At 41.3% G+C, this 23,973-nt stretch overlaps 1 protein-coding gene across 1 annotated transcript in view; it reads right to left on the minus strand.

The window, feature by feature from the left end:
- The window catches only part of NOD1 (nucleotide binding oligomerization domain containing 1), a 384,901-nt gene that overhangs the window by 52,032 nt on the left and 308,896 nt on the right, over nt 1-23,973 (minus strand). The window contains exons 4-6 of the mRNA XM_086942080.1: nt 15,463-17,263; nt 13,421-13,504; nt 1,317-1,400 (exon numbers count right to left, since the gene is read on the minus strand). Coding sequence (XP_086798206.1) covers nt 1,317-1,400; nt 13,421-13,504; nt 15,463-17,263 — 1,969 coding nt within the window. The remainder of the gene's footprint in view (nt 1-1,316; nt 1,401-13,420; nt 13,505-15,462; nt 17,264-23,973) is intronic.

Here is a 23,973-nt window from a genome sequence, read left to right on the forward strand (position 1 = left end):
TGGGCCTATCTGGAACTGTGCTCAAATGGTTCACGTCCTTTTTGCATAACAGGTCGCAGAAATTCAAGAGCAACAACTTGATGTCTGCACCAAGACCTGTATCGCTAGGCGTACCACAAGGATCCTCCCTATCCCCAACCTTGTTCAACCTAGTTATGGAACCTCTCACCACCTTGCTGCAAGAATCAAATGTACACTTCCACATGTATGCTGACGACACTCAACTCTATCTCAAACTACAATCACCCAAAGACATCACGCTCTTGAACTCAACGATCAGAAGCACCCAATCGTGGTTGGCCGCCAATCATCTGAAACTCAATGCCCTTAAAACGGAGTTCCTTCTGATCTCACCACCCGCGAAGAGCACTACCGCACAAATGTGGCTTAAAGACCTAACGGCACTCAATATCCAACCCACCATCGTGGACTCAGCAAAATCTTTGGGCATAACACTTGACACCAATCTCAGCATGCAGGAACACATCAACAAAGCAACTAAGGGAGCGAACTACCAAATCAACACCCTTAGGAAACTTAAACCTTTCCTTCCAACCAAAGACTTCCAAACTGCGGTACAATCGCTAGTCATACCTCGAATAGAATACGGCAGCACCGCGCTCTGCGGTCTCCCCCTAGCCACTACGGCACCCATCAGAGCCTCGCTAAACGCCGCAGCGAGACTTATCACTGGATCAAAAAAACACTCACACATTTCCCCTGACTTCAAATCCCTGAATTGGCTGCCGTTTGAAGCCAGAATACACCTGAAAATCGCTTGTCTGACGCACAAGGCTGTCCACCTGAGCTCACCTACATACCTTGCTCAGAAGCTGACGATTTCAGGAGGCTCCAGAAACACTAGAGGTACAAATAATCTTTTGCTAAAGCCTAAAAGATTCCGCAAGGAAAAAACCTATAAACGCTCCTTCTCAGGAATGGCTCCCAGGATTTGGAACTCGCTCCCCCCTGAAACCAGGCTCATCACCTCTACTATACTTTTCAAGAAAGAAGTAAAAGCGATCCTCATGGCTAAATACACTTGAACGACTACTGGAGATAAACTACAAAGACTTGATACTCATCTGTACTACTTGTTGAACACTTTGTATTGTTATTTCGATTCTGAAATTGACCTATTGATTGTTTTATGTTATCACCTCAATGTACCTTTAACATGATTGATGTATCTGCGTATACATGCTCCCCCCCCTCTGTAAAGCGCTCTGATATCTGCGAAGATCTTGTTCGCGCTATATAAAACTTTCAAAATAAAATAAATAAAATAAATAAAATAGATAGAAGATTCCACTTACTTGAGATATTTCAGCTTTGTGCATCCTTCAATGATGTCTGAAACATATTTGGCACCAACATCTGTAATGAGGTTGTTGTATAACCTGAACGAAAAAATACATGGAGAGAAAAAAGTCACTCGACATAAGACTGGTGCAACATAAAATATGCTTAAAAACACTGACAAATGTCTAGAGCTCTCCATTCAGAAACACACTTTTATATAGGGATCCAAAGCATAGGTATGCCATGTACCAAGATTGAGTGTGGGAAGCACCGATACCCAACATGTAAGTGAGCAAAGGTCTGCCAAATATGCCAACTTTGATAACTATATCTGTCTATTCCATGAGACAGTGAGCAGACCTTGCGAAATCTACTGGCCCCAATCAGACCTTATCAGGGTGAGCCATTTTTGGGCTTACTGGCCATGTAAGAGAACTCCAGCTGGCAAAGAGCAGGTGTTCTGTTCATTGGGAAAGTGAATGAGCAATACAAATTAATTTGAATATTCTTTTTATCTCCTCACATTTGCTGCGCACAGAAAGAGGTCAAAGGTCAGCTAATGTCTTCTTACAAACTGCTTCCATCCTTTTTTAACTGCAAAGTTAAGAAGCGTTTGTAAAGTGGACTGAATAGTGCTGGACACACAACAGTTAAATAGCTGTTAAATGAAGTGTGCAATTTTCTCAAAATATATTTCCTTTGTTAGGAAAGCACATTTTTTGCAATTTTGAAGTAAAATGTAAACAAAGATTTTGATAGGATCAAAATGAATCAGAATACTTTACTTGGTGATTTGCAAATGATAAATATTTGTTGAACCTGGATTGCCGCACATTATCTTTTGTACCCTATATGATTTTATCAAGAAAACTTCATGTCCTTGGGAAACTCTGTGGCTCATTCAAAAAAAAGTCTGTCTAATAATGGCAGCGCGCTCCCACATGATGCTGTAGTATTTGTTTTTAAAGTGAGAGTTTTTTTTTTAGAAGAACTGATCAACATTCCTGCCCCTGCCCTGAAGACAAATCTATTAGGGAACTAAAAGCAAAGTCAGGGGTCATATTAACTGGATAGGTGGGATAGATGTTTAGTATACACGGAGCAAAAGTTCAGTATATTAAATCAAACTAAAGGGTTTTGTTTTGTACAGCAGACACGCTGAACCCACATATTTCAAGGTGCTAACGTTAGTAATGATGAAGCAAAAGCAACTCAGTGAAATAAAATATTTGACTAGTAACACACAAGTTGAGACAACTTTTTTTTGTCAAACAAATTACAATAGGTTGAGTAGATTATTTGAGTCGCTAGACCAGCAGGCCAGGAACCATTTTTCGGATTTTTCGAGGCCTGGAGAGAGAGAGTTTGGGGACTAGAGTGCGAGAGAGAGAGAGAGAGAGACGGGCAAAAAAGGGTGAGACAAATAGACAGAACTAGAGGCAGAGTAAGTGAGTGAGTGAGAAAGCACGAGAGAAAGTGACAGTGAGGAGAAACAAGCATTTACAATGCAATGGCCTCGGCATTATTAAAGGTAGAGCTATTGGCATTGCTCATGACATTTTTTTTGTTTTGTTTTTAAATCATTAAAAATGGCATTGTCATTTATGTTATTAAAGATAGAGCTATTGGCATTGCTCATGACATTTTTTTGTTTGTTTTTAAATCATAAATAAATGGCATTGTCATTTATAATGCCAATAGCTTTATCGCTCGCAAATGCGAGACCTATTGCATTTGCACCCACACACAGAGTAAGTAGTAGAGTAGTAGAGTGAGTAGTTGATAGTGAGTAGGAGAGAGTAATTAGTAAAGAGAGTATTAGAGAGCGAGTAGTAAAAAGTGAAAGAGTGAGTATTAAAGGGTGAAAGAGTGAGTAGTAAAGTATTGGCATTGCTCATGACATTATTTTTTTTTGTTTTTGTTTTTAAAACATAAATAAATGGCATTGTCATTTACAATGCCAATAGCTTAATCGCTCGCAAATGCGAGACCTATTGCATTTGCACCCACACAGAGCCACACATACAAAGCCACCCACACACACATACAGAGCCACCCACACACACAGAGCCACCCACACATAGCCACCCCCACACAGCCACCCCCACAGCCACCCACAGAGCCACCCACACACAGAGCCACCCACAGACAGAGCCACCCACAGACAGAGCCACCCACAGAGAGCCACCTTCCAAAAAAGTTATACACACACAGACAGACAGAGCCACCCACACAGAGCCACCTACCAAAAAGCTACACACAGAGCGACAGAGCCCAACGCACACACACAGAGCCACACACACAGAGCCACACACACACACAGCCACACACACACAGCCACACACACACAGAGCCACACACACGCACAGAGCCACACACAGAGCCACACACACACACAGAGCCACACACACACACAGAGCCACACACACATAGAGAGCCACACACACACGGAGAGCCCCCCCACAACCAGGGGTCAGGAGAGCAAGCACAACCAGGGGTCAGGAGAGAAAGCACAACCAGGGGGGGGCCCGGAAAGCAAGCACACCGGGGGGGGGCGGAAAGCAAGCACAACGAGGGGGCAGGAGAGCAAGCACAACGAGGGGGCAGGAGATCAAGCACAAACAGGGGGCAGGAGAGCAAGCACAACTAGGGGGTAGGAGAGCAAGCACAACCAGGGGGCAGGAGAAAGCACAACCAGGGGTCAGGAGAGCAAGCACAACCAGGAGGGGGCCGGAGAGCTAGCACAACCGGGGGGGGGGGGCGTAAAGCAAGCACAACCAGGAGGGGGCCGGAAAGCAAGCACAACGAGGGGGGGGGGGCAGAAAAGCAAGCAAAATGAGGGGGGTGGGCCAGAAAGCAAGCACAACGAGGGAGGGCCGAAAAGCAAGCACAACGAGCAAGCGGCGGTCCCTCCAGCACTGGTGATGGAAGGGTTTCTGCTGGCAAAATGGCTTTGTTTAAATGACTGTTTAATAGTGTGGTGACAGTACAGACTTGTATACCCCCCCCGATTATCAACCCAACCCTTGGTCGGTATGTAAGCTGCGGTTTCACTACCCCCTAGCCCTCTCTTTCATTATAACGTAACACCACATTCTGTATTTACTCCAGGGCAGGCCTCTGTGTCCGGTGCCACTCATCGTGTGCTCGTGTTCATCTGCCTGGACGGGCAGCAGAGGGGAGGCGCACGGAGGAGTAACGCCAGTCGCATCTTTAATGGGTCCATGTCCAGTACACACCGAGGCCGGATCTTCCTCCCGTTACTACTGCTTCTTTCTCCGGGTAGCTTCTGCAGATCCCTGGGGCTCCTGCAACTCACAGAGGATTCTGTTGCCCGCTGGGCGGCTGCTGCTCCCCCCAGCGGAATTGCCCGACAGCTCTCAGTGGCCGCTTCCGGTTGGTTTCTGGTAGCAGTGGGCCCGAGTGGCGCTTCTTCCTGTTTGCTTCTCCTTCCTGGCTGCCAGCGAGCGCCTCTCTTCTTATGGTGTGTATAGGAGAGCTCCCTGGTTACAGAGGGGAGGAATGCCGCACGTCCAGGGGAGTTTCACCCGGTGAACAATGAGCCGCGGCCCTTTATGGAACCCTGCAATTATCTCTGAGAACACAAAGCCAACCATCCTTTCGTGCGCAGCCATCATTAGTGCTCAAACTTTAAGGGCTCGTCACGGACATGCAGCCGCCTGGCTCCTCCACACCCATCACTCCAGTGCCCTTCACGCATCGTAGGGGGCGACCATGAAAGGGCACCTAACCTTCAGGTCTGCCCAAATGTTCCCCAGCGTTATCATGCATGCTGGTTTGTTGACTTTCAGTAGCTGTCATTGCAACACATGGGCATTCCGGGCCGGACTGCAACGCCCTGTGCAATGAAAGCGGATTAGAGACACCCATGGTCTGCTCACAGCCCCGGCACGCGCGCTTGACACAGGCTTTTTAGGGAGATTTGAAAAAAATGCAGTCCAGGGTACATCAAAACTCACGTAGATTGAGAGATAGAGGGAGTGACGCAATAACAACCAGCGGCTGCAGTAATGGAAACCGGCCCAGAAAGCAAAAAAAAATTGCCTGAACAATGAGCCGTGGCCCTTTACGGAACCCTGCAATTATCGGATATATGATGTTACCACGCGTACTTTTAGCACGCATACCATTACCACGGATTTTTTACAACTCAGGTCATTTTACAACGGAAACCTTTACAACGCAATACACTACAACGCAGATACTATTACAACGCATACCATTACAACGTAAGTATAGGTAAGTATATAATATTAATATATAATGTAAATAATTATTTTTGTATTATTTAATTTAATTATTTATTATTTAATTATTACATAATTTTATTAATAAAATTAATTTTAATTTTATTATTTGTAAATATATATTAAAAATACCCCTGTACCCCAAAACCCAAACCCAGCCCTAAAACCTAAAAATACCCCTGTACCCCAAAACCCAAAACCAGCCCTAAAACCTAAAAATACCCCTGTACCCCAAAACCCAAACCCAGCCCTAAAACCTTAAAATACCCTTGTACCCCAAAACCCAAACTCAGCCCTAAAACCTAAAAATACCCCTGTACCCCAAAACCCAAACCCAGCCCTAAAGCCTAAAAATACCCCTGTACCCCAAAACCCAAACCCAGCCCTAAAACCTAAAAATACCCCTGTACCCCAAAACCCAGCCCTAAAGCCTAAAAATACCCCTGTACCCCAAAACACAAACCCAGCCCTAAAACCTAAAAATACCCCTGTACCTCAAAACACAAACCCAGCCCTAAAACCTAAAAATACCCCTGTACCCCAAAACCCAAACCCAGCCCTAAAACCTAAAAATACCCCTGTACCCCAAAACCCAAAACCAGCCCTAAAACCTAAAAATACCCCTGTACCCCAAAACCCAAACCCAGCCCTAAAACCTAAAAATACCCCTGTACCTCAAAACCCAAACCCAGCCCTAAAACCTAAAAATACCCCTGTACCCCAAAACCCAGCCCTAAAGCCTAAAAATACCCCTGTACCCCAAAACACAAACCCAGCCCTAAAACCTAAAAATACCCCTGTACCTCAAAACACAAACCCAGCCCTAAAACCTAAAAATACCCCTGTACCCCAAAACCCAAACCCAGCCCTAAAACCTAAAAATACCCCTGTACCCCAAAACCCAAAACCAGCCCTAAAACCTAAAAATACCCCTGTACCCCAAAACCCAAACCCAGCCCTAAAACCTAAAAATACCCCTGTACCTCAAAACCCAAACCCAGCCCTAAAACCTAAAAATACCCCTGTACCCCATAACAAAATACCACTAATAAATGTTTTAAAAAAAAGATAAACTTACCTATAATTATACTTACGTTGTAATGGTATGCGTTGTAATAGTATCTGCGTTGTAGTGTATTGCGTTTTAAAGGTTTCCGTTGTAAAATGACCTGCATTGTAAAAAATCTGTGGTAATGGTATGCGTTGTAAAAAATCCGTGGTAACAGTTACATACCGCAATTATCTCTGGACCATCTCATTCTCGGCCTATAATTAAAGGTGGTGACCTGCGTTTCCTGCCTACCACGGGAGAATAATATTGAGGAACTATTCGCCCGATGCTGTTCAAATCTCACAACTCATGCCCTAACATAATGCAAAAGGTGACATGACGTTTTGCTTTCTAGCATGTTGTAGGGCAGGAGTATAAAGAGTACATCATTCTCTAGCCCAGGATATTTTACGTGTGGCACATCAACAGCTTTACTGTCGCACCAGTGTAATCTAATAATAAAAATAACAAGCGGATTGATGCAAGGGCCGGATGCGGTCGGGCCGAAATGGCTGACGCAAAGCTCCGAAATTTTCGGAATCGGGGGCGTGTTTTGTGGTGAGTGACGGATGACGTCACAGATAGAAAGAACCTAAGAAACACGCCCCCGAATCCGAAAAAGATGGGGCTTAAAGGGAGTGATGCCCCTCTCCTCCAATGGCTGGCCAGCATTTACGAGCCCAGCCAATGGGGCGGGTTCAAGCCCCCTAACCTAAAAACAATAAATCTCGGCGCTCCGCCCACACTGCTACGCAGTGCGACGCAGTCCTCGACCTAAAAAGAAAGTAAGCATGAGAAAATAAGGACACAAAACACAAATATATGAGAAAATATGCATATATGAGGGTGAAAGAAAGACAATAAGAAAGGATGAGAAGAGGAGAGAGAACATGAGAGAGATAAGCAGTGGCGGCTCGCCGAGGGAGTGCTGTGGGGCTTTGGGACGGGCTGGAGAGGGACAGGGTGGGGTGTAGTAAACTCCAGCATACGGCAGAATGGGGTTAAGTAAATAAATAAATAACTAAAACAGTTTACATTGCGCGCGCTGCAACACCAACTCAGCGATGCAGCGCGTGCAATGTAAATTATTTATTTATTTATTTACTTAACTTGTCTTGCCACTAATGCCACGAATGTTACTATAACAAAACTTCCCAGCAATTATTTTTTAGTCTCGGAAGAATGAAAATGGACCCTGTGCTGATTTGATTGAATGACATTCATGTTACAAGCAGATCTCTGCAGCGGGTGTTCAAGCCACTGAGCTGTCATATACACTGTATGAAAGCACATGAAAGCAAGGTTGGGGGCCTGGATCAATCCATGACACGTCCTGATTCATTGCAGGTTGCCTGAATCAAACAATTACATTAGGTAACTCTGTGGTTGTTGCCTGATCAATAAATAAGATTGACTATCTCTTCATTAAATGGCCAAGTCACTCAGTGTGATTGGTTGGTCCTATAACTATTACCTTTCTAACCTTGAAGCCTCAATCTAGGCTTTGAGTAGTTTAATTGAGAAGTCGTGGACACCAAACATGTGAACATCTGATTCAAAATCTGCAGTTTTGCGTCCACTTTAATATTGATTACTTCTATTTTCACACAAAAACGTATGGGAAAAAAATTGCAGGAAACCTTTTTTGCCACCACCAGAATTTTGGTGTATTGAGCGCACTAATTAGGAGTACCTTTCCCCAGCAAGTGTCCGTGTCTTCCATTCACTATCAAAGTTGTGAGAAAAACATAGGAAATGCAATGCACAACATGAGAAAACAGCATATCTCTTTTCAGCTCTAGACTCACACTAGTGTCAATATTATGCCACACTAGTAAGTGTGAGATAATAACTTTGCTATGGAATAGGTAGAGTGGGATACTCTATAACAAACATGGCTTCTATTCACAAAGGTTGCTCCCAGCTGTAAACGGATCTTTACGGCAGAAAATATCTCATTTACGCCTTCCAGGAATTCCCAAAAAGATTCCTGGCACGCATACATCTCTTTACTATACGGCTTTCTCAGGGGAAGCCCACTGTAGCCAATTCTATGGAAGTTGTGTTCTGCTTTACAAGTTTGGATTTCCCTGTAAGTGTACCTAGAAGAAATCACAAACTCCAATCCAACCCATTCCCACCCTGGAAAGGGCCAGAGATTTACTCCAGGAATGGATCGTCCCCACATTTGAAGCGTGTGTAGAGGAAGGTCTTGGAGAAAAATGCTTCTCCCACAGAGAAAGAAAATATGTGCATTTGTAAAGCGGGTTCCACTCCCCCTGTACTTCTACAGTTTCCAGATTCCCTCACCGGCGTATAGGAGCCCGTGGGATATGTCACATAATAGTTCCAGTAGTAGGCCTGGAAACCTGGTCCTAGCACAGTTTTCCTTGCCTACTTCTGGGGAGGATTGTGAAATGAAACAAATATTAAAAGTACATTCAGGAGGAAATGCAAATGTCCGAACATACCTTTTGATTTTTTGGTGAATCTGGCCCATACATGGCAATAATCATACATTTCACAATACTTTGCATGTGTGATACAATCTCGAGTTCCAAGCCTGAGCTGTGATAGAGAACAGACAGTGTAACAAAGTAAGTAGAGCAGCACCTGACCCAGAAACTCAAAATACCTGGGAGCTCATGTAATCTCAGGAGCACAAACAACCTCTCCCTTGAGCTCCCTCTGCTTAATAAACAAAAATAGAGCTCTCTCTAGGAATATGCTGTTCACGAGACATTCTGTTCAGAAATGCTCCTTTCATCCTCTTTTTTAAGTCAAAATAATACCTACCATTAATCCTCTAATACTAACTTGATATAAGAGTGGTGACTTTAGAACAGTTTCTTCAAACCCAACATATGTCCCGTTGAGCCATGTTCCAATTGCTATGCATAAATATTGAATTATCTACTAAAATTGCATACCTAATTAACGTTACACATGTACTACAACCTTATAAAAACTATGTTATTTAAGAATCTTAGTTTCCATAAGAAACAAAAAATATGTTTATGTTCATTTGTTAATTTAATAATATAGATCCATAACTTAATATTGACATGATTTAGGGTAGGGTTGGACTTTAACTTAATTTAACAAATTATTTGTAATATAATTTAAAGAGAATAGGCGATAAAGTCGGGAATAGGCTTAGCACAGTGGTCAACTCCAAATATTTTTCAGATGCTTTGGGCAAGTGTTACATTTGCTTTTTAATAAAATCATGTAATTACATCTAATTTACTTTCCTACATTATCTTATATGCAAGAAAACATCTTTATTCAAAATTTACCTGGATTTAAGATTTTGGGTTGAATTCCCATTTTTTAGTTCTCGTCTTTACCTATCGCTACCAAATCTTTAAAAATTCAAAGAGTGGGTTTGGTTCATGAGAGAATAATTTATGTGAGGCAATATTCCCATGAGGGAATATTTTACATCTCACTTAAAAGTACACAATAAGTTATCTCAAAGATGCATTATAGACAGAAGTCAGTAGTATTTTGTTTTGTTTATCCTCACCGAAGGCTTTTTTTAGTATTTTAGTTGGGATGCAAAACACAAGCCAGACTAATTGGTTTTGTCAAAGTTTGTTTTAACTTATTTGTATTCAATTTACTATCATTTAATTTAGTGTATTTTAATATAATTAGGTTTAGGCAAAGAAATACAAGTTAAGTTTAGAATTAGGTTTGGAATTAGGGTTAAACTTTAGGGTTACAGTTAAGGTTAGTCGAAGGGACACGGTCAGTTTTAGGGTTAGTGTTGATGTACAGGTTAAAGTGAAGAGAGTCAAAGTAGTGCGGATTTTAGCATTTTTGGAGAGGGGGTAATGTGATGGTAGGTCAAAGTTAATAAGTTGAAGTAAGGCGGAGGTTGAAGTGGTGGTAGTCTAACTTTATGATATATTGCCTTGTGCAGTATATACCTGATAACCATTTAAGAAATTGACTCCTATAAGAAAAGACATCCAGAGACACTCAGCCAGGCTTTTATTTTTTACATCTGCCTTGGTAGGTCTCAAAGGATTGCAGTAGACTCCAAACAGAGCAATTGATTTGACGGCCATCAGTCGTAATTTGTATGTTTACTGAGGGCCTATGAATTTTCAATGTTTATGTTGGGCGACTTTGGGTCATCTGTGTATTTAATGGCACAGTCGACCGGCACATGCTCAAAAGTAGACTAAATTAATAGTGCTATGCCTTCCCCGTCATGCAGTTAATGCCTTAATAGAGGGACCATGGAATCGGTTGCCTTCCTTCCATTTCTCAAATTGGTCTAAACGATCTCAGACAAGTTCCACTGAGGCTTAATTAGCTTTGAGTTATTGACGAGGAGCTTTCTAAAAACAGAAGCTGAACTAGACCCTTCTTCCAAATCCTAATATCAATTCCTTGATGGGCTTTATATATATATATATATATATATATATATATATATATATATATATATATATATATATATATATATATATATATATATATATATATATATATATATAATGAAATACAACCACTGGCAGCACAATGTGGGAGCCTCCTGTTTATTTCCCAATTCATATCTTTAATTATTGTGGGGCATGGCTGTCTTGGAATTAAACATAGGTTTACAGGTGCAGTTTACCATCAGACATCAAAAGGTGGCAACAGATATAGATGCCCATTATTAATCTTTGCACGACTTACATTTTCATAGGGATTTCTCTGAAACTAACCCAAAGCAGAACTATATTATTTTTAACATGTGAATCAAGCCTAGCTTGTTGAAACTGGGGAGACTTGTTCTTTGCTTGCACTGATGGAGAAAACATAGGGCCCATGAACATCCTAAGTGAAGTGACCTTTGACGCACGAGTTACGATGTCCAACATTGTAAAAATTTTTCATGCATAACCTTCCCTTTCATAACTACAACCGTAACCACCTTCTCTTACACAACAACCTCGAGCAGAATTAACAACACACCCTGTTTTATTTCAGGCATCATTTGGATGGCTCAGTTTTAACTATTTGAAATGTGCTTCAATTATTTGTTGTTTTTACCGTAAGGAAGTCATTTTAATTTTTTACAATTACGAAGTTTGATGGGGAATACATGGTCTTGTCCATTTGCAAGAAATGTAGTTTTATTATTTTATCAAATTTGTTTTCTTCTTTTGACAAATTTATTTTTAGCCTGAAAGCATTTCCTCCTTCAGTACATACGTTAAAAAGAGTGAGTTTTGTCGCAGATTGGGCTGTCGCGGCGTAGTCATTTACGCTTTGCTCGGCCTGTGCCCCTGGGCTCTGGCTACGAGACTCCATTTTTATTTCACCCCCTTGCAAAGGCTTCGGTGCAGTTTTGATGGATGATGAAAGCAATGTTATCTGGTTATTACAAGTTTAATGTAACTTAGGAATCTCAGCATGAACTCCGGTCAGGGAAAATCCAATTTGAATGACCCACATGCCAGGAATTTCTCTCAAGACTGAGCAATTCAAGAAGAAGGAAATGCACCTCACGTAAAAGGTTTATTCGCCTCAATGCGAGAGAAACACTGTCTGCTTCTCAAAGAGTCGCCATAGGCAGAGCACTTTCAAAAATATTTGTCCAGTTACTGGCAATCATTGGATTTATTCTAAGATTGAGTTGACCAGCTTCCATTTGTCTTCATTATTAGCACCCAGATATCTTTTAGGGTAGACAAGAGACCTTCTTTCATTCACTCACTGTTGATCCCCTGCATCAGTGTGGTACTAGTAACATTTAATTGGTTCTCAGAAAGATATTTCTTCTCCCTGCGAAGCTTAACATGTGTCGGTTGCAGTTAACCCACGTTTGTAGGATTCACGACATGACATTTTCTCCTACAACTTCACCCTGCAGACAACACACGCAATAACCGAAGAGAGGCCTGTACTCCACGTAGGAGACATCCCACTTTAAATCCTCACCATCACTGAGCACCTGAGACCCAAGGATCTATTGCTGCATCAAACAAGCCACCTACATGCATTAGCAGCTCCTGTTGAGAAACAAAGGGAGCCGTACAAGGGCCACCTGACTGATGCAATGAACACACTTGCAGACATAGAAACACCCCAAGCAGGCCCACGGAAGGGTCTTCAAGGTATTCCCAGGATGTACGTTCTTTCAGACTTTTAGGTTGGAAAGCAGAAAGATATTGGAAGCATACGAAAGCACAACCCGATTACATTGACCACATATCCCCACAATCACATGATGATGAATTTATGTCTAAGGGGGCTAAATCATGCAGCAATGACCCATCACATGGCTAATCAAGAGACCGACTGGATGTGAATCTGTGCATGCAACCTCTTTGCCCAGTACTACGCTCCTACTGGGCAAAGAAGAGAATTGTCACAGAGAAAAGCTATGACTACACAGCGCTAGAACTCATTCCAGTCCAATTTTGTTTTGGATCTTACTAACCTGTAAATGAAACATTGGCCCTATATGAATTTGAGTGATTGGCTTATCGGTGTCTCTGTGATTTTAAATACTTGAAAAAACTGCACAGTGAATTCCAGAAAACTGTCTGTAATTTGTTTTTAAATGAACCAAGCAACTCATCTCCATTAGCTCTATACAAGTATGTATTTGCGTTTCACATAAAATGAAGATTTTGTGCTTTATAAGCAATATTAAATACAAGATCTGTCAAATGCGCACTGTCTAAGTCTTAACATTGCTTCTCGGATGAACAGCTGGTATGGAACCTGATCGGCACTAAATACAAAAAAGCCACCCCTTTTTAAGAAAATGACATTATGACAAGCAACATACCCAAGAAATGTCAAGATGTTGTACTTCGTCAGCTCTTCAGACAGCACTTTCACTCCAAGATCTGTGATCTGATTAACACTGAGCCTGTGACAGAAAGAGAAGAAAGCCCTTCAGAAATACATCGTCTTCATCGATTGACTGCTCTGCAGGCGGGAACGTCAATATGTAGTATACACCCAGGGCTCTCAGGGAAGCCGAGTCAGCAAATCATTCTGGAGTTAACGGGGGAAATACGCTCAACTCAATCATGGAACTAGTCTCACATGTCGCATGAGCTGCTATCCAATTCAATTGACTGAAGGGGATAAGAATAGGTCTGCATTACTCAGTAGCTTGCTGAAAGATCAGAAAGCGTTCATTAGAATACCACAGGCTGCAATCCAAGATGGCCGCCAGCAGTGACGGTCTGCAATGACCGACCGGCATCTGTCTGATGGTCTCTAAGAAATGATTGGCCGATTCGTTCTGCAGCGCCTCAAGGTTAGGTGGCAGTGCACTTGAAGCATTATTGGCATTAGGTGCCAAATGCCCTGGTAGTTTCTAGGGCGAACAGTTGATCTGTGTGAAGCACAAACCTAAGGGCCTATTAGAGGTTGATTTCTAATTTTAAAATACATTTCAGAGATTTAAAGAAATACAACTGAGATACTGCTGCAGTCATTGTTTTCCTGGAGAAGCTATGGAATTATTTTGTGAATTCTATGTTCCCAATTCACAAAACTTTCAAAATATAGCTTTGGGTAGTTACCTCACCTGGCAAAGTTGTTTTGGAATGCGTGCTGCTAGTTACAGTACTTTTGTTACAAGGGCTACTACATGTATTATTAAATATAAATAGGCCTTATCAAAAGACTATTCCTAATTGAATTGGTATAAATCTGTAATGTTGTTTACTTCTGCCAGAATGCAGAATCATATGTGAGTTTTTCAATTCTTTCTTGAGTTGTGTGCAGTTCCAACAATTATCAGTCTTCAAAATATCTGACTTTTTTCCTCATTCTAATAATATGTTTTCTTATCAATTCGGTGACACCACCCTTCTCTCCACTTTCGATACACCTAAGACACTGTCCGAGCGAAGATCGATATTGTTTCACGTAGGAAATGGAAGCTGCCAAAGGTATGTCAGATGGAAATACCCAATGTTTACAAGTGTGGGAAGACAGATTTTGAACAACCCACAATTTGTCAGAAACTTTAGGGCAGCTACTTTGGCAAAAAGATATAACATCCCAATTAAAAACAGAGCCTGCAGTGTAGCCCTTCTTCTTGCAAGCAAATGTAACAGGCTGTGGCTCAGAAGTTCCTGTGCTGAATGAAATGCATATGCCTCGAAAGAAGCTTGTGCTTACAGCTTTAAACTGGTCGGGGGACCACAGCCTGGTATACTGCACGCAGGGGGGGAAGGCTGGAGTAGGGCTAGTTCCTCTGAGGATATCATACAATGGTTTGAGGGTGGGAGGGTTCAAGGGCCAAGCTCTTTTTGGGTCTGGCTTGACAGTGCAGCTGTCTGCTTGACCTATTGTTACCAATTCTTTAGCCCACACAGTGGGCTTTGGCTCCAGCCACAGGAGCCTTTATCTCTCACCTCATGCTATTGGCTGTTTGGTCTATCATTCTGCTTCCAATGGGGGAGGTTTTTAAATATCACAGGTACACTGAATCATTACACTTTAACATTTGTATCTCATTGTATAAAAGAAGAATATGTTTGTTGCTTTGGTTTCATTTTTTACTGCAACAGGTGTGTTTAATATTTTAGTTACAACTCAAGTTGCAAGCCACGCCTCATGGCTTTGCTAACACTTGTTTTAAAAGGAAGCTATTTCAGCTTCAAATATAAGTTACAGAAACGTATTACATTTCAGGTTTACCTATTCCACCCCACCCTCCTCCCTCCCTAACATCTTCACCGTTATTGGCTAAAAAGGCAGCATAACAGATGAGGTGTGTCCTTACTCCCTCTGCACACTAGTATAAAAAAAACCACCCAGCATCCACCAACCCAGACTACGTTTAAATAAAGGTATGCCTTGCAGTACCTGACCACGGTGAGCTTGCTGAAACATGGTATGAGTTGCTTCACTCCATAGTCGTTGATGTTGTTGTTGTCCAGCTCCAGAGCCAGACGCTTCTGTAAATGGCAGATCACAAAGGAAAGGGCGCTGCAGTCTGCTGAATGTGCATTGCAGAATGTTAGCTTGATGTAATTTGCACATATGCCCCTGGCCACGAGCTTCCCTACTTTCTGACTCTGTGTTTCAGAGATGCATCGTAGCATCCAGATGAAGTTGGGCATGGCTGACACCCGGTTGAACTCGCCATCTTTTGTTCGTGGGAGAATCTTTAAATGCAGCTTCACCCCTCTAAAGAGGTACTGCCTGAGCACCTTCCTCTTCTTCTTGATGATGATGGGTGAAACCAAATGTCTTAACAGGTTTTCCTTTGGTTTGGAAAGAAGACCACACAGGAAAAGGTTTACGAACTGCAAGTGCTCATTGTTTCGGAAAGGATCCTCTTTTTTGATGTTCCTGTCTCGAAAGCAAGGGATGGGGTAGAGGCTATGCTGGCGTGTCTCTGGGATGGAGCACTTGTTAAAGAACTTGCACATCTCAAAGGCAGAGGCATTCTCATTCAGCACCAGGAAAAAAGCAGCAAAAAAGGACTGCAGGGTGAGGTGAAAGAATTCATAGGTGGACTCATCGGCACACCCAGTGTACTCATCCACGGTTCTGAGGAACCCCAACTGTAAGTCTTGGTCAGATAGCAAGGATGACACTTCATCCTGGCCAAACACAAAGTGTGATTTCTCTATTCCATTGTGAGCCAATCTACTCAAGGCAAACAAAACATCCCTGCAGGCTCCAAAAGTTTCCGCTTGGCTCTTTGTTCTCCCCTTCAAAGGGCTGGTTTTCATTGATCTATTTATGTAGACTTCAACTATAAGTAAAAAGATGTCCGTTAGGGTGATGGCACATTTAGGCAACTGGTAGCTGTCATACTTTGTGTGAAAATGTTGATAGGACTTAAATATAATCCAGCAAAAGAGAGGCACAGAGCATAGACTGCAAAGATTGGGGTTTGCTCCCAAATGGTTCAACACTAGCTGCTGAAATGTTTCGTCTTTGAAGAACTTTTTGGTGTACTTCTGCAGGTTTTCACTAGTAAACCCGCGAAGCATCACTCTCTTCCTGACAATATTTTTTTGTATCTCCGTCCCAGTCCTGGCTGTTAAGACCTTTCTTGATTTATCAAGCAGCTTTCCACTGAGAAGATGCATGAGCAGCACAATGGGGTGCGTAGAGTCAAAAGGAGAGGAGATCTCAGGGATCCTGCTAACATCAAAGTCAGAATGGATCTCATCGAAGCCATCAAATGTGAAGATGGCAGTGTGGGGGAAGCGCAAGATGTATCGGAAGACCTCCTCCTGGTCGCCATCTGGAAAACAGTTGTATTTGAAGAGCAGATCCTTCAAAGACATTGTTTCTCTCTTCTTGAAACAGCTAAATGTTCTGCATTTGAATCGAAAGAAAAATTTGGCATCAGCGAAAAGCTCTCTCCTGGCCCACAGATTTTGGATCTTTTGCAGCAACACAGACTTTCCAACCCCAGCGTCACCAAAGATGAATACGGTTTCTCCTTCAGCATTGATCACCCCGTTGGCATCGAAAAGGTCAGGCAAGCACTTCACAACTCCCATGCTTTCATTGGCATCGCTGACCAGCTCCATCGAGATGTCGATGTACGTTTCGTGAAGCAGCATCTCTTCCTTCTGACTGTAGGACGTGATGTACTTGGTGTCTCGGCACAGTTCCTGGCGGATCTTCTCACTGTACTGGCTGACTACAGATTAAAGAAAGAGACAATTATCAGGCTGGTGATCAGATTGTGACAAGAGATCAAGTATAACAGGAACTAGGTTTATGAAGTTTTTCCTCTTCACAGAAAACTTAAACCACAGCGTTTTGAAAACAGACAACATTTTTGTGGGGTTAAAATGTGGAAGGGGATCTGCGTGAAAATATAAAAACCCTTTACCTCCATCCCTTTACCATGAAACCATGAACACATAAGTTTTCATCATGTTTAATATCATTGGAGCTTATATTTCAGGTGTTGGATGTGAGCCTCAAAATTGTCTGCCACTTAAGCCCGCACACCTCTGTAGGCCCCATCTGATTGACTCACAAAGCAAATAAAAATTGTGGCTCTAGGTTTCTATACAAGCTTATTAATCACAAGCTTATGGATCCTATTTAATGTGATAATGCTACTGATACAAAGAACTATGAGGAAAAACATCAAAACGGTACAGTAACAAAATAAAATAAAGGTTTATGCTACCTTGGTAATGTTGTTCATACAAAACATGTGTTAATTTATCAGCACAAATGAAAAGAAAGATGTATGCTGCTGGGGAGTGGTATGTGGCAAGAATTATTGATTGAAAGGACAGGTAGCACTCTAATAACACAAAATACAATTAAAGGATGCAGGGAGTGGAAGTGTAAATCCCCAACAAAAAAGGAGGCTGTGGGAGAGGATGGCTAAGACCCTGGCTGGCCGTCCATCCCCTGCGATAACAGCCCGGCCACCTTTTTAGTTCCCGCACTATTCCGAAGGGACATTTACGATTAAAGTGCTTCTGACAACATAGTAGGAGCACATTTGGACTCAAGTGTAACGCAGGGCAGCCATCAAGTCATGGCAGCGGGCTTGGAATTTATCTTTGTTTCACAGAAATAAATACCCAGAACAATGGTTTGTTTCTCTGTGCCTCATACAGATTTTTCTCTTTGTGCCCTGGGACTTTCTTCTTTTTCTTTCCTTGCATGGCAGTCTTGCAGTTTACAAATGCAGCTTAAGGGACTACCTGTGAATCACCCATTGGTATTAGTATAAATGAAATTTGCTCAAATATACCTGAAGCTTTGCTTAGTGACCTCAACAAGGGCAGCATTTCAATGTATTTCTTTAAACGCTCCAAATTGAGGCCCTGCTAACTTTGAATACCTCTTCTGAGTTAATAGATTTAGCATGACAGTGCAGCTGTGGCAAGACCTGTTGTGACCAATGCTCCAGAATATACTTCCGTTTAGAGGAGTATTACTCTCTCACAGCAAGATATTGGCCAGTTGGTGTATAACTCCACCCTCCATCGAGTGCTTAGATTGCAAAGCACCAGGGACTATTTGACACCTCAAAAGCACACTGAATCATCACACAGTCAAGGCTCTTTGTTACAGCTCCTTATATACAAAAATCAATCGCGCTTCGTGTTTTTCAGTTTGGAAGGCTTTTCTTTAATGTTTTAGTCAGGGCTCAAAGGCAAGCAAGACATATTGCTTTGCCAATGTTTCCTTATTTAAGCAGAAAGCAGCATGACAACTCTACCAAAGATGTCTTACATAAGCACAAGAGGGACACACAGCTAGGCGTATGTGATCGATCACATAATCCAGTGTAGGGAACGAGGTTATGGATAAAAAACCTGTTTTGTGATAAAGATGGTGCAGAACAGCAGCACATTAAAAATAAAACATTAATAAGGGTACAGGGTTTACCAACCTGTGCACACTTGTAAGTCATCAATTGTTCTTCTATTCAGCGGGATGAATGCCTTCGTGGGTAGTTTAGCGCACGGTGAGGTCTCACACCTCCTCGGGCAGTGAATTCCAGTGGTCGGAGCTTGGATGTTTAGGTGCTTCATAGCATCTTATGTGCTAAAAGCACTGATTCATTTGTCAAGACTTTCAGTAAATAATGCAGTTTGCATCCCCAGGGATCCAAGTTCAGAGCGGACGTGAGTTTGCTCACTGATACAGCCTGCTGAATAGTGCAAAGCACTATGTGCTGCACCATTGTGGAGGAAATGGTTGGTTTATTACTTAGTATTGGAGGTTTAAAATGTTCAGTGTTCCTTGGCAAGGGTTTATCCTCCACAATATCTCCAAAGAAACGCTTAATGTCTGTGTTAGAGCCAATACCACAATGAACCAAAAAAACAAGGCAACTACCACCGCAAGTGTGAAAATGTTGGGTGTGTAAAAGTGGAGAACTGGAGGATGTTGTTTAACGGTCAACCTCAAAGCTGGGGTACCGGGTTCGAGTCTCGGTAGGGACGTGCAACATCCCATGATTCGGCGCGGGTGGACCGCGGCGCTGCGTTGTTCGTGACGAGCCCAGCTCGTCATGAGGCACAGTGGAGCTGTGCTCATGACGAGCTGGGCTCATCACAACTCCGCCCACTCATCGATTCTCCCGCTCAGGCGGGGAATCAATTTCGCGTGGGCGGACCGCGACCGTTATGATGAGCTCAGCTCGTCATGAGCACAGCTCCACTATGCCTCATGACGAGCTGGGCTCGTCATAAGCACGCAAGGGGTTAATCTCCCTGTGCCTAAAAAAAAGAAAATGTAAGTGTACGTCTGTAATGCAACTGGTATTTGTAAAGCGCTCTGATACCTTCGGGTCTAGTTCACGCTATATAAAACTCTGGAGAAAAAAAACATAGGGCTCACAAACGGGAAGAGGAGGAGAGCCCTAGCCAGAGACTAGGCAGTCCTAGTGGACTCTCCACAAGGGCTTGTGGTCTTTTCTTCTAATATGCGCTGCAGATCTTTAGAAATAAATGTATTACTCTTCTAAGGTAGGACAGCTGCAATGGGGCCTGTCTCCTGGGAAGCCCTTATGTCTGGTATGCTGTATTTTTTTCACAAACCTCATATGAATCTAACTCACTCCGCAGTACTCAGGTGCATCAGTCGCATTGCAGATTCCCTAGACAGGCGGAATTATTGGAAAGTGCGCTTGAGAAAGCGTAAAACTAATGCTTAAAGAGCAGATCAGTTTGCTACCTCTAAGTTAGAATAAATCACTGTGGCTTCTTGCCGCTCTCCCATAATCAATTGCCTTCTTAATTAGCTTCAGAGAGATGCATTCCTTACTGTGTCCAACAAGGCTAATTTGACCACGTTTCCCAAAGATTCAGGGACAGAACAGACAATTAAGTGCCTGGTTCTGAAATGATTTAATACTGTGCTTCAAAGATGGATAAAGCAGTTCTCAAATAGACCTGCTCTAGATATGATGTTGCAATCACCTATACAAATGTCCTGCAATTCCCTGCCTGTCATTCATCCGATGACAGGCTCATGCTGTCCACCATAACCGCCAGAAGAGAAAGTAGAGCAAAGTTGACGGATTTCAATAAATAGCAATAAATACAGAGTAGGTCTGATCTAAGACCATCAAAGGATCTAGTTTTCATATTTCTTTATACAAGTGTATTAAAGTCAGTGAAAGGGGCCGTGTAGTGTTGTTTGGCCCCAGTTTCCTTTGAAAAAGTCCTTATGACTTGCTAATAACGGTAAACAGTCAAAATATCGAGTTTTTAATTTCGACCTACACTTATATCGAGTTGCTAATATCGATGGGACAGAATATCGATGTCCAGAATATCGATGGCCAGAATATCGACCCTAAGGTAAGTAATATCGAAATTACTAATATCGATAGCATATATATCGATGTAAGTAATTTCGATTTACTAATATGTGTTAGAAATATAAGTTAAGTATTTAAATTAATTGTTATAATATGTGTTTAATATGTTTTTATAATTTAAAAATATATAAGAGTAAATAATATGTTTTACTACCACAGCGGGTTGTGGGTTTATAGGGGAATAGGGTGGGAAGTAATTTATTTGTAATTAAATAATTAATTTTTCAATGATTAATTTATTTTGCAATTAAATATTAATTGGCAATTATTTATTTAAATTGATTAATTGATTAATTAATTGATAATTTATGTATATTTTTAACTAAATTATGTTTTACTACCACAGCGGGTTGTGGGTTTATAGGGGAATAGGGTGGGAAGTAATTTATTTGTAATTAAATAATTATTTTTCAATTATTAATTTATTTTGCAATTAAATATTAATTGGCAATGATTTATTTTAATTGATTAATTGATTAATTAATTGATAATTTATGTGTATTTTTAACTAAATTATATGTTTTACTACTGGAGCGGGTTGTGGGTTTATAGGGGAATAGGGTGGGAAGTAATTTATTTGTAATATTAATTAATTTTGGGTAAAGGGGTATTTTTAGGGTTCAGGGTCAGTTTTCAGTTTATGGGTAAAGGGGTATTTTTAGGGTTCAGGGTCAGTTTTCAGTTTTTGGGTAAAGGGGTATTTTTAGGGTTCAGGGTCAGTTTTCAGTTTTTGGGTAAAGGGGTATTTTTAGGGTTCAGGGTCAGTTTTCAGTTTTTGGGTAAAGGGGTATTTTTAGGGTTCAGGGTCAGTTTTCAGTTTTTGGGTAAAGGGGTATTTTTAGGGTTCAGGGTCAGTTTTCAGTATTTGGGTAAAGGGGTATTTTTAGGGTTCAGGGTCAGTTTTCAGTTTTTGGGTAAAGGGGTATTTTTAGGGTTCAGGGTCAGTTTTCAGTTTTTGGGTAAAGGGGTATTTTTAGGGTTCAGGGTCAGTTTTCAGTTTTTGGGTAAAGGGGTATTTTTAGGGTTCAGGGTCAGTTTTCAGTTTTTGGGTAAAGGGGTATTTTTAGGGTTCAGGGTCAGTTTTCAGTTTATGGGTAAAGGGGTATTTTTAGGGTTCAGGGTCAGTTTTAGGTTTTTGGGTAAAGGGGTATTTTTAGGGTTCAGGGTCAGTTTTCAGTTTTTGGGTAAAGGGGTATTTTTAGGGTTCATGGTCAGTTTTCAGTTTTTGGGTAAAGGGGTATTTTTAGGGTTCAGGGTCAGTTTTCAGTTTTTGGGTAAAGGGGTATTTTTAGGGTTCAGGGTCAGTTTTCAGTTTTTGGGTAAAGGGGTATTTTTAGGGTTCAGGGTCAGTTTTCAGTTTATGGGTAAAGGGGTATTTTTAGGGTTCAGGGTCAGTTTTAGGTTTTTGGGTAAAGGGGTATTTTTAGTGTTCAGGGTCAGTTTTCGCTACTGTTGCACCCACTGGAGTGGGAATAGTAATTATATATTATATATGATTTTTTTTTTTTATTAAATATGTATTATTATTTTTTTTAACAATTATTACATATATTTAAATATGTTTAAGTAATTATTATGTATTATTTACAGTTTTTTTTATGTTATTTTAAATTTAAAAAAAATCGATATATTTAACAACGATATTTTTTACATCGATATTAAATTTTCGATATTTTGGTACTTACCATGTTGTACATAGGGCGTCGATATTTTTGCTATCGATATAATTACGCCGATATTTGTGTAGGTCGAAATTCTGTCTGTCGAAATTCTGTCATAGATCCGCTAATAACGTTGGTTCAATTTTAGGACTGTGCTCAAAGTTTGGTAAACAATTTAAGTGTAGGCTATTTTTTGTTCTTGTTCTATGGAGATCTGTCCATGGGAAAAAAAGTTAAAGGGGAGGTAAAAAAAAGAGTCACTTTACTCCCATGAATATTTGTCATCCATGACAACAAAACCAGCTAAATGTAGTTCTATAAGATGCGCTAAGAAAATAGAACATATCTTGACTGCTCTCTGTAGCTTCTTAAGTGGTTTGCAGAAATATCTCACAGCAGAGACTCATATAATGCATGCTACTTGTGCACTAAAGGCAAAACTATCAGGGCTGCTCTATTAAATCCAGATGCCAATCACTTTTTTTGATAGTTCATCATTGCTTTAAAAAAAACACCTTTTGCATCCTTATGCGATCATTATCAGCAGTTTCATATGTTTCCATTCCAGGCAGCTATGGCCAGTTCTCCTCTTGACAGTTCCACTTTGCCCTTGTTCTGTCTATGATTTGTGCCAATGACAGGCCTATGGTGAAGCACATGCTGTTTGTAACCTATTATAATAACATGACCTTATCATACAGATTATCAGAGATTCTTGTTTATGGGATTCCCTCTTCCAGATATTGTTTTGACAATTGTGTGAGGGTACAAAATCAATCATTTTAATAACCTCACAGGCTATGGATGGGGATTGTTACTAATTGTGTTGAATGAGAATGACTTTTCTCGAATTTTTCACCCCAAATTTCACCTTCCACTTTCTCGGCTGATGGAGTAACTATGTATAGATGGGACAAACACTGGATACCATTTATTCCTCAGTAAATCTGGTCTTAACTGGAAGCTTCTTTCTTCTGGTCTGAACAGACCAGCAAGACCTTCCATTAGGGTAAGGTTATCTCCCGTTAAACCCTTCATCCATCCCCTTTGTGTAAATCGTACTCCTGTGCCTTTTGTAAAAACACTACTTTTGATAATCAAATTTTATTGATTTGTAGACCCCGGTAAGTGGGGAAAAACACTTGACTATGCCTCTCTCAAACTAATATTACAACAATGACTAAAACCAAGGTGATTGATTACATCTTGAAAGCATTCTCCCTTCTAGTTTAACACTATTTGACCAATGCTAAATCTCTAAACCTGGCCCCAAGCTTGTCTGTTATTCTTATGATGAACAGGGTAGAACAATTATGGAGTTCATGGAAGGTAACCAGTAGCACAGCTTTATTGCCACAGGCGCTATAGCAAGTAAAGGAAAATGGC

This window comes from Lissotriton vulgaris, chromosome 10 (genome assembly GCF_964263255.1).
Source record: "Lissotriton vulgaris chromosome 10, aLisVul1.2, whole genome shotgun sequence".
NCBI classification, from domain to species: domain Eukaryota; kingdom Metazoa; phylum Chordata; class Amphibia; order Caudata; family Salamandridae; genus Lissotriton; species Lissotriton vulgaris.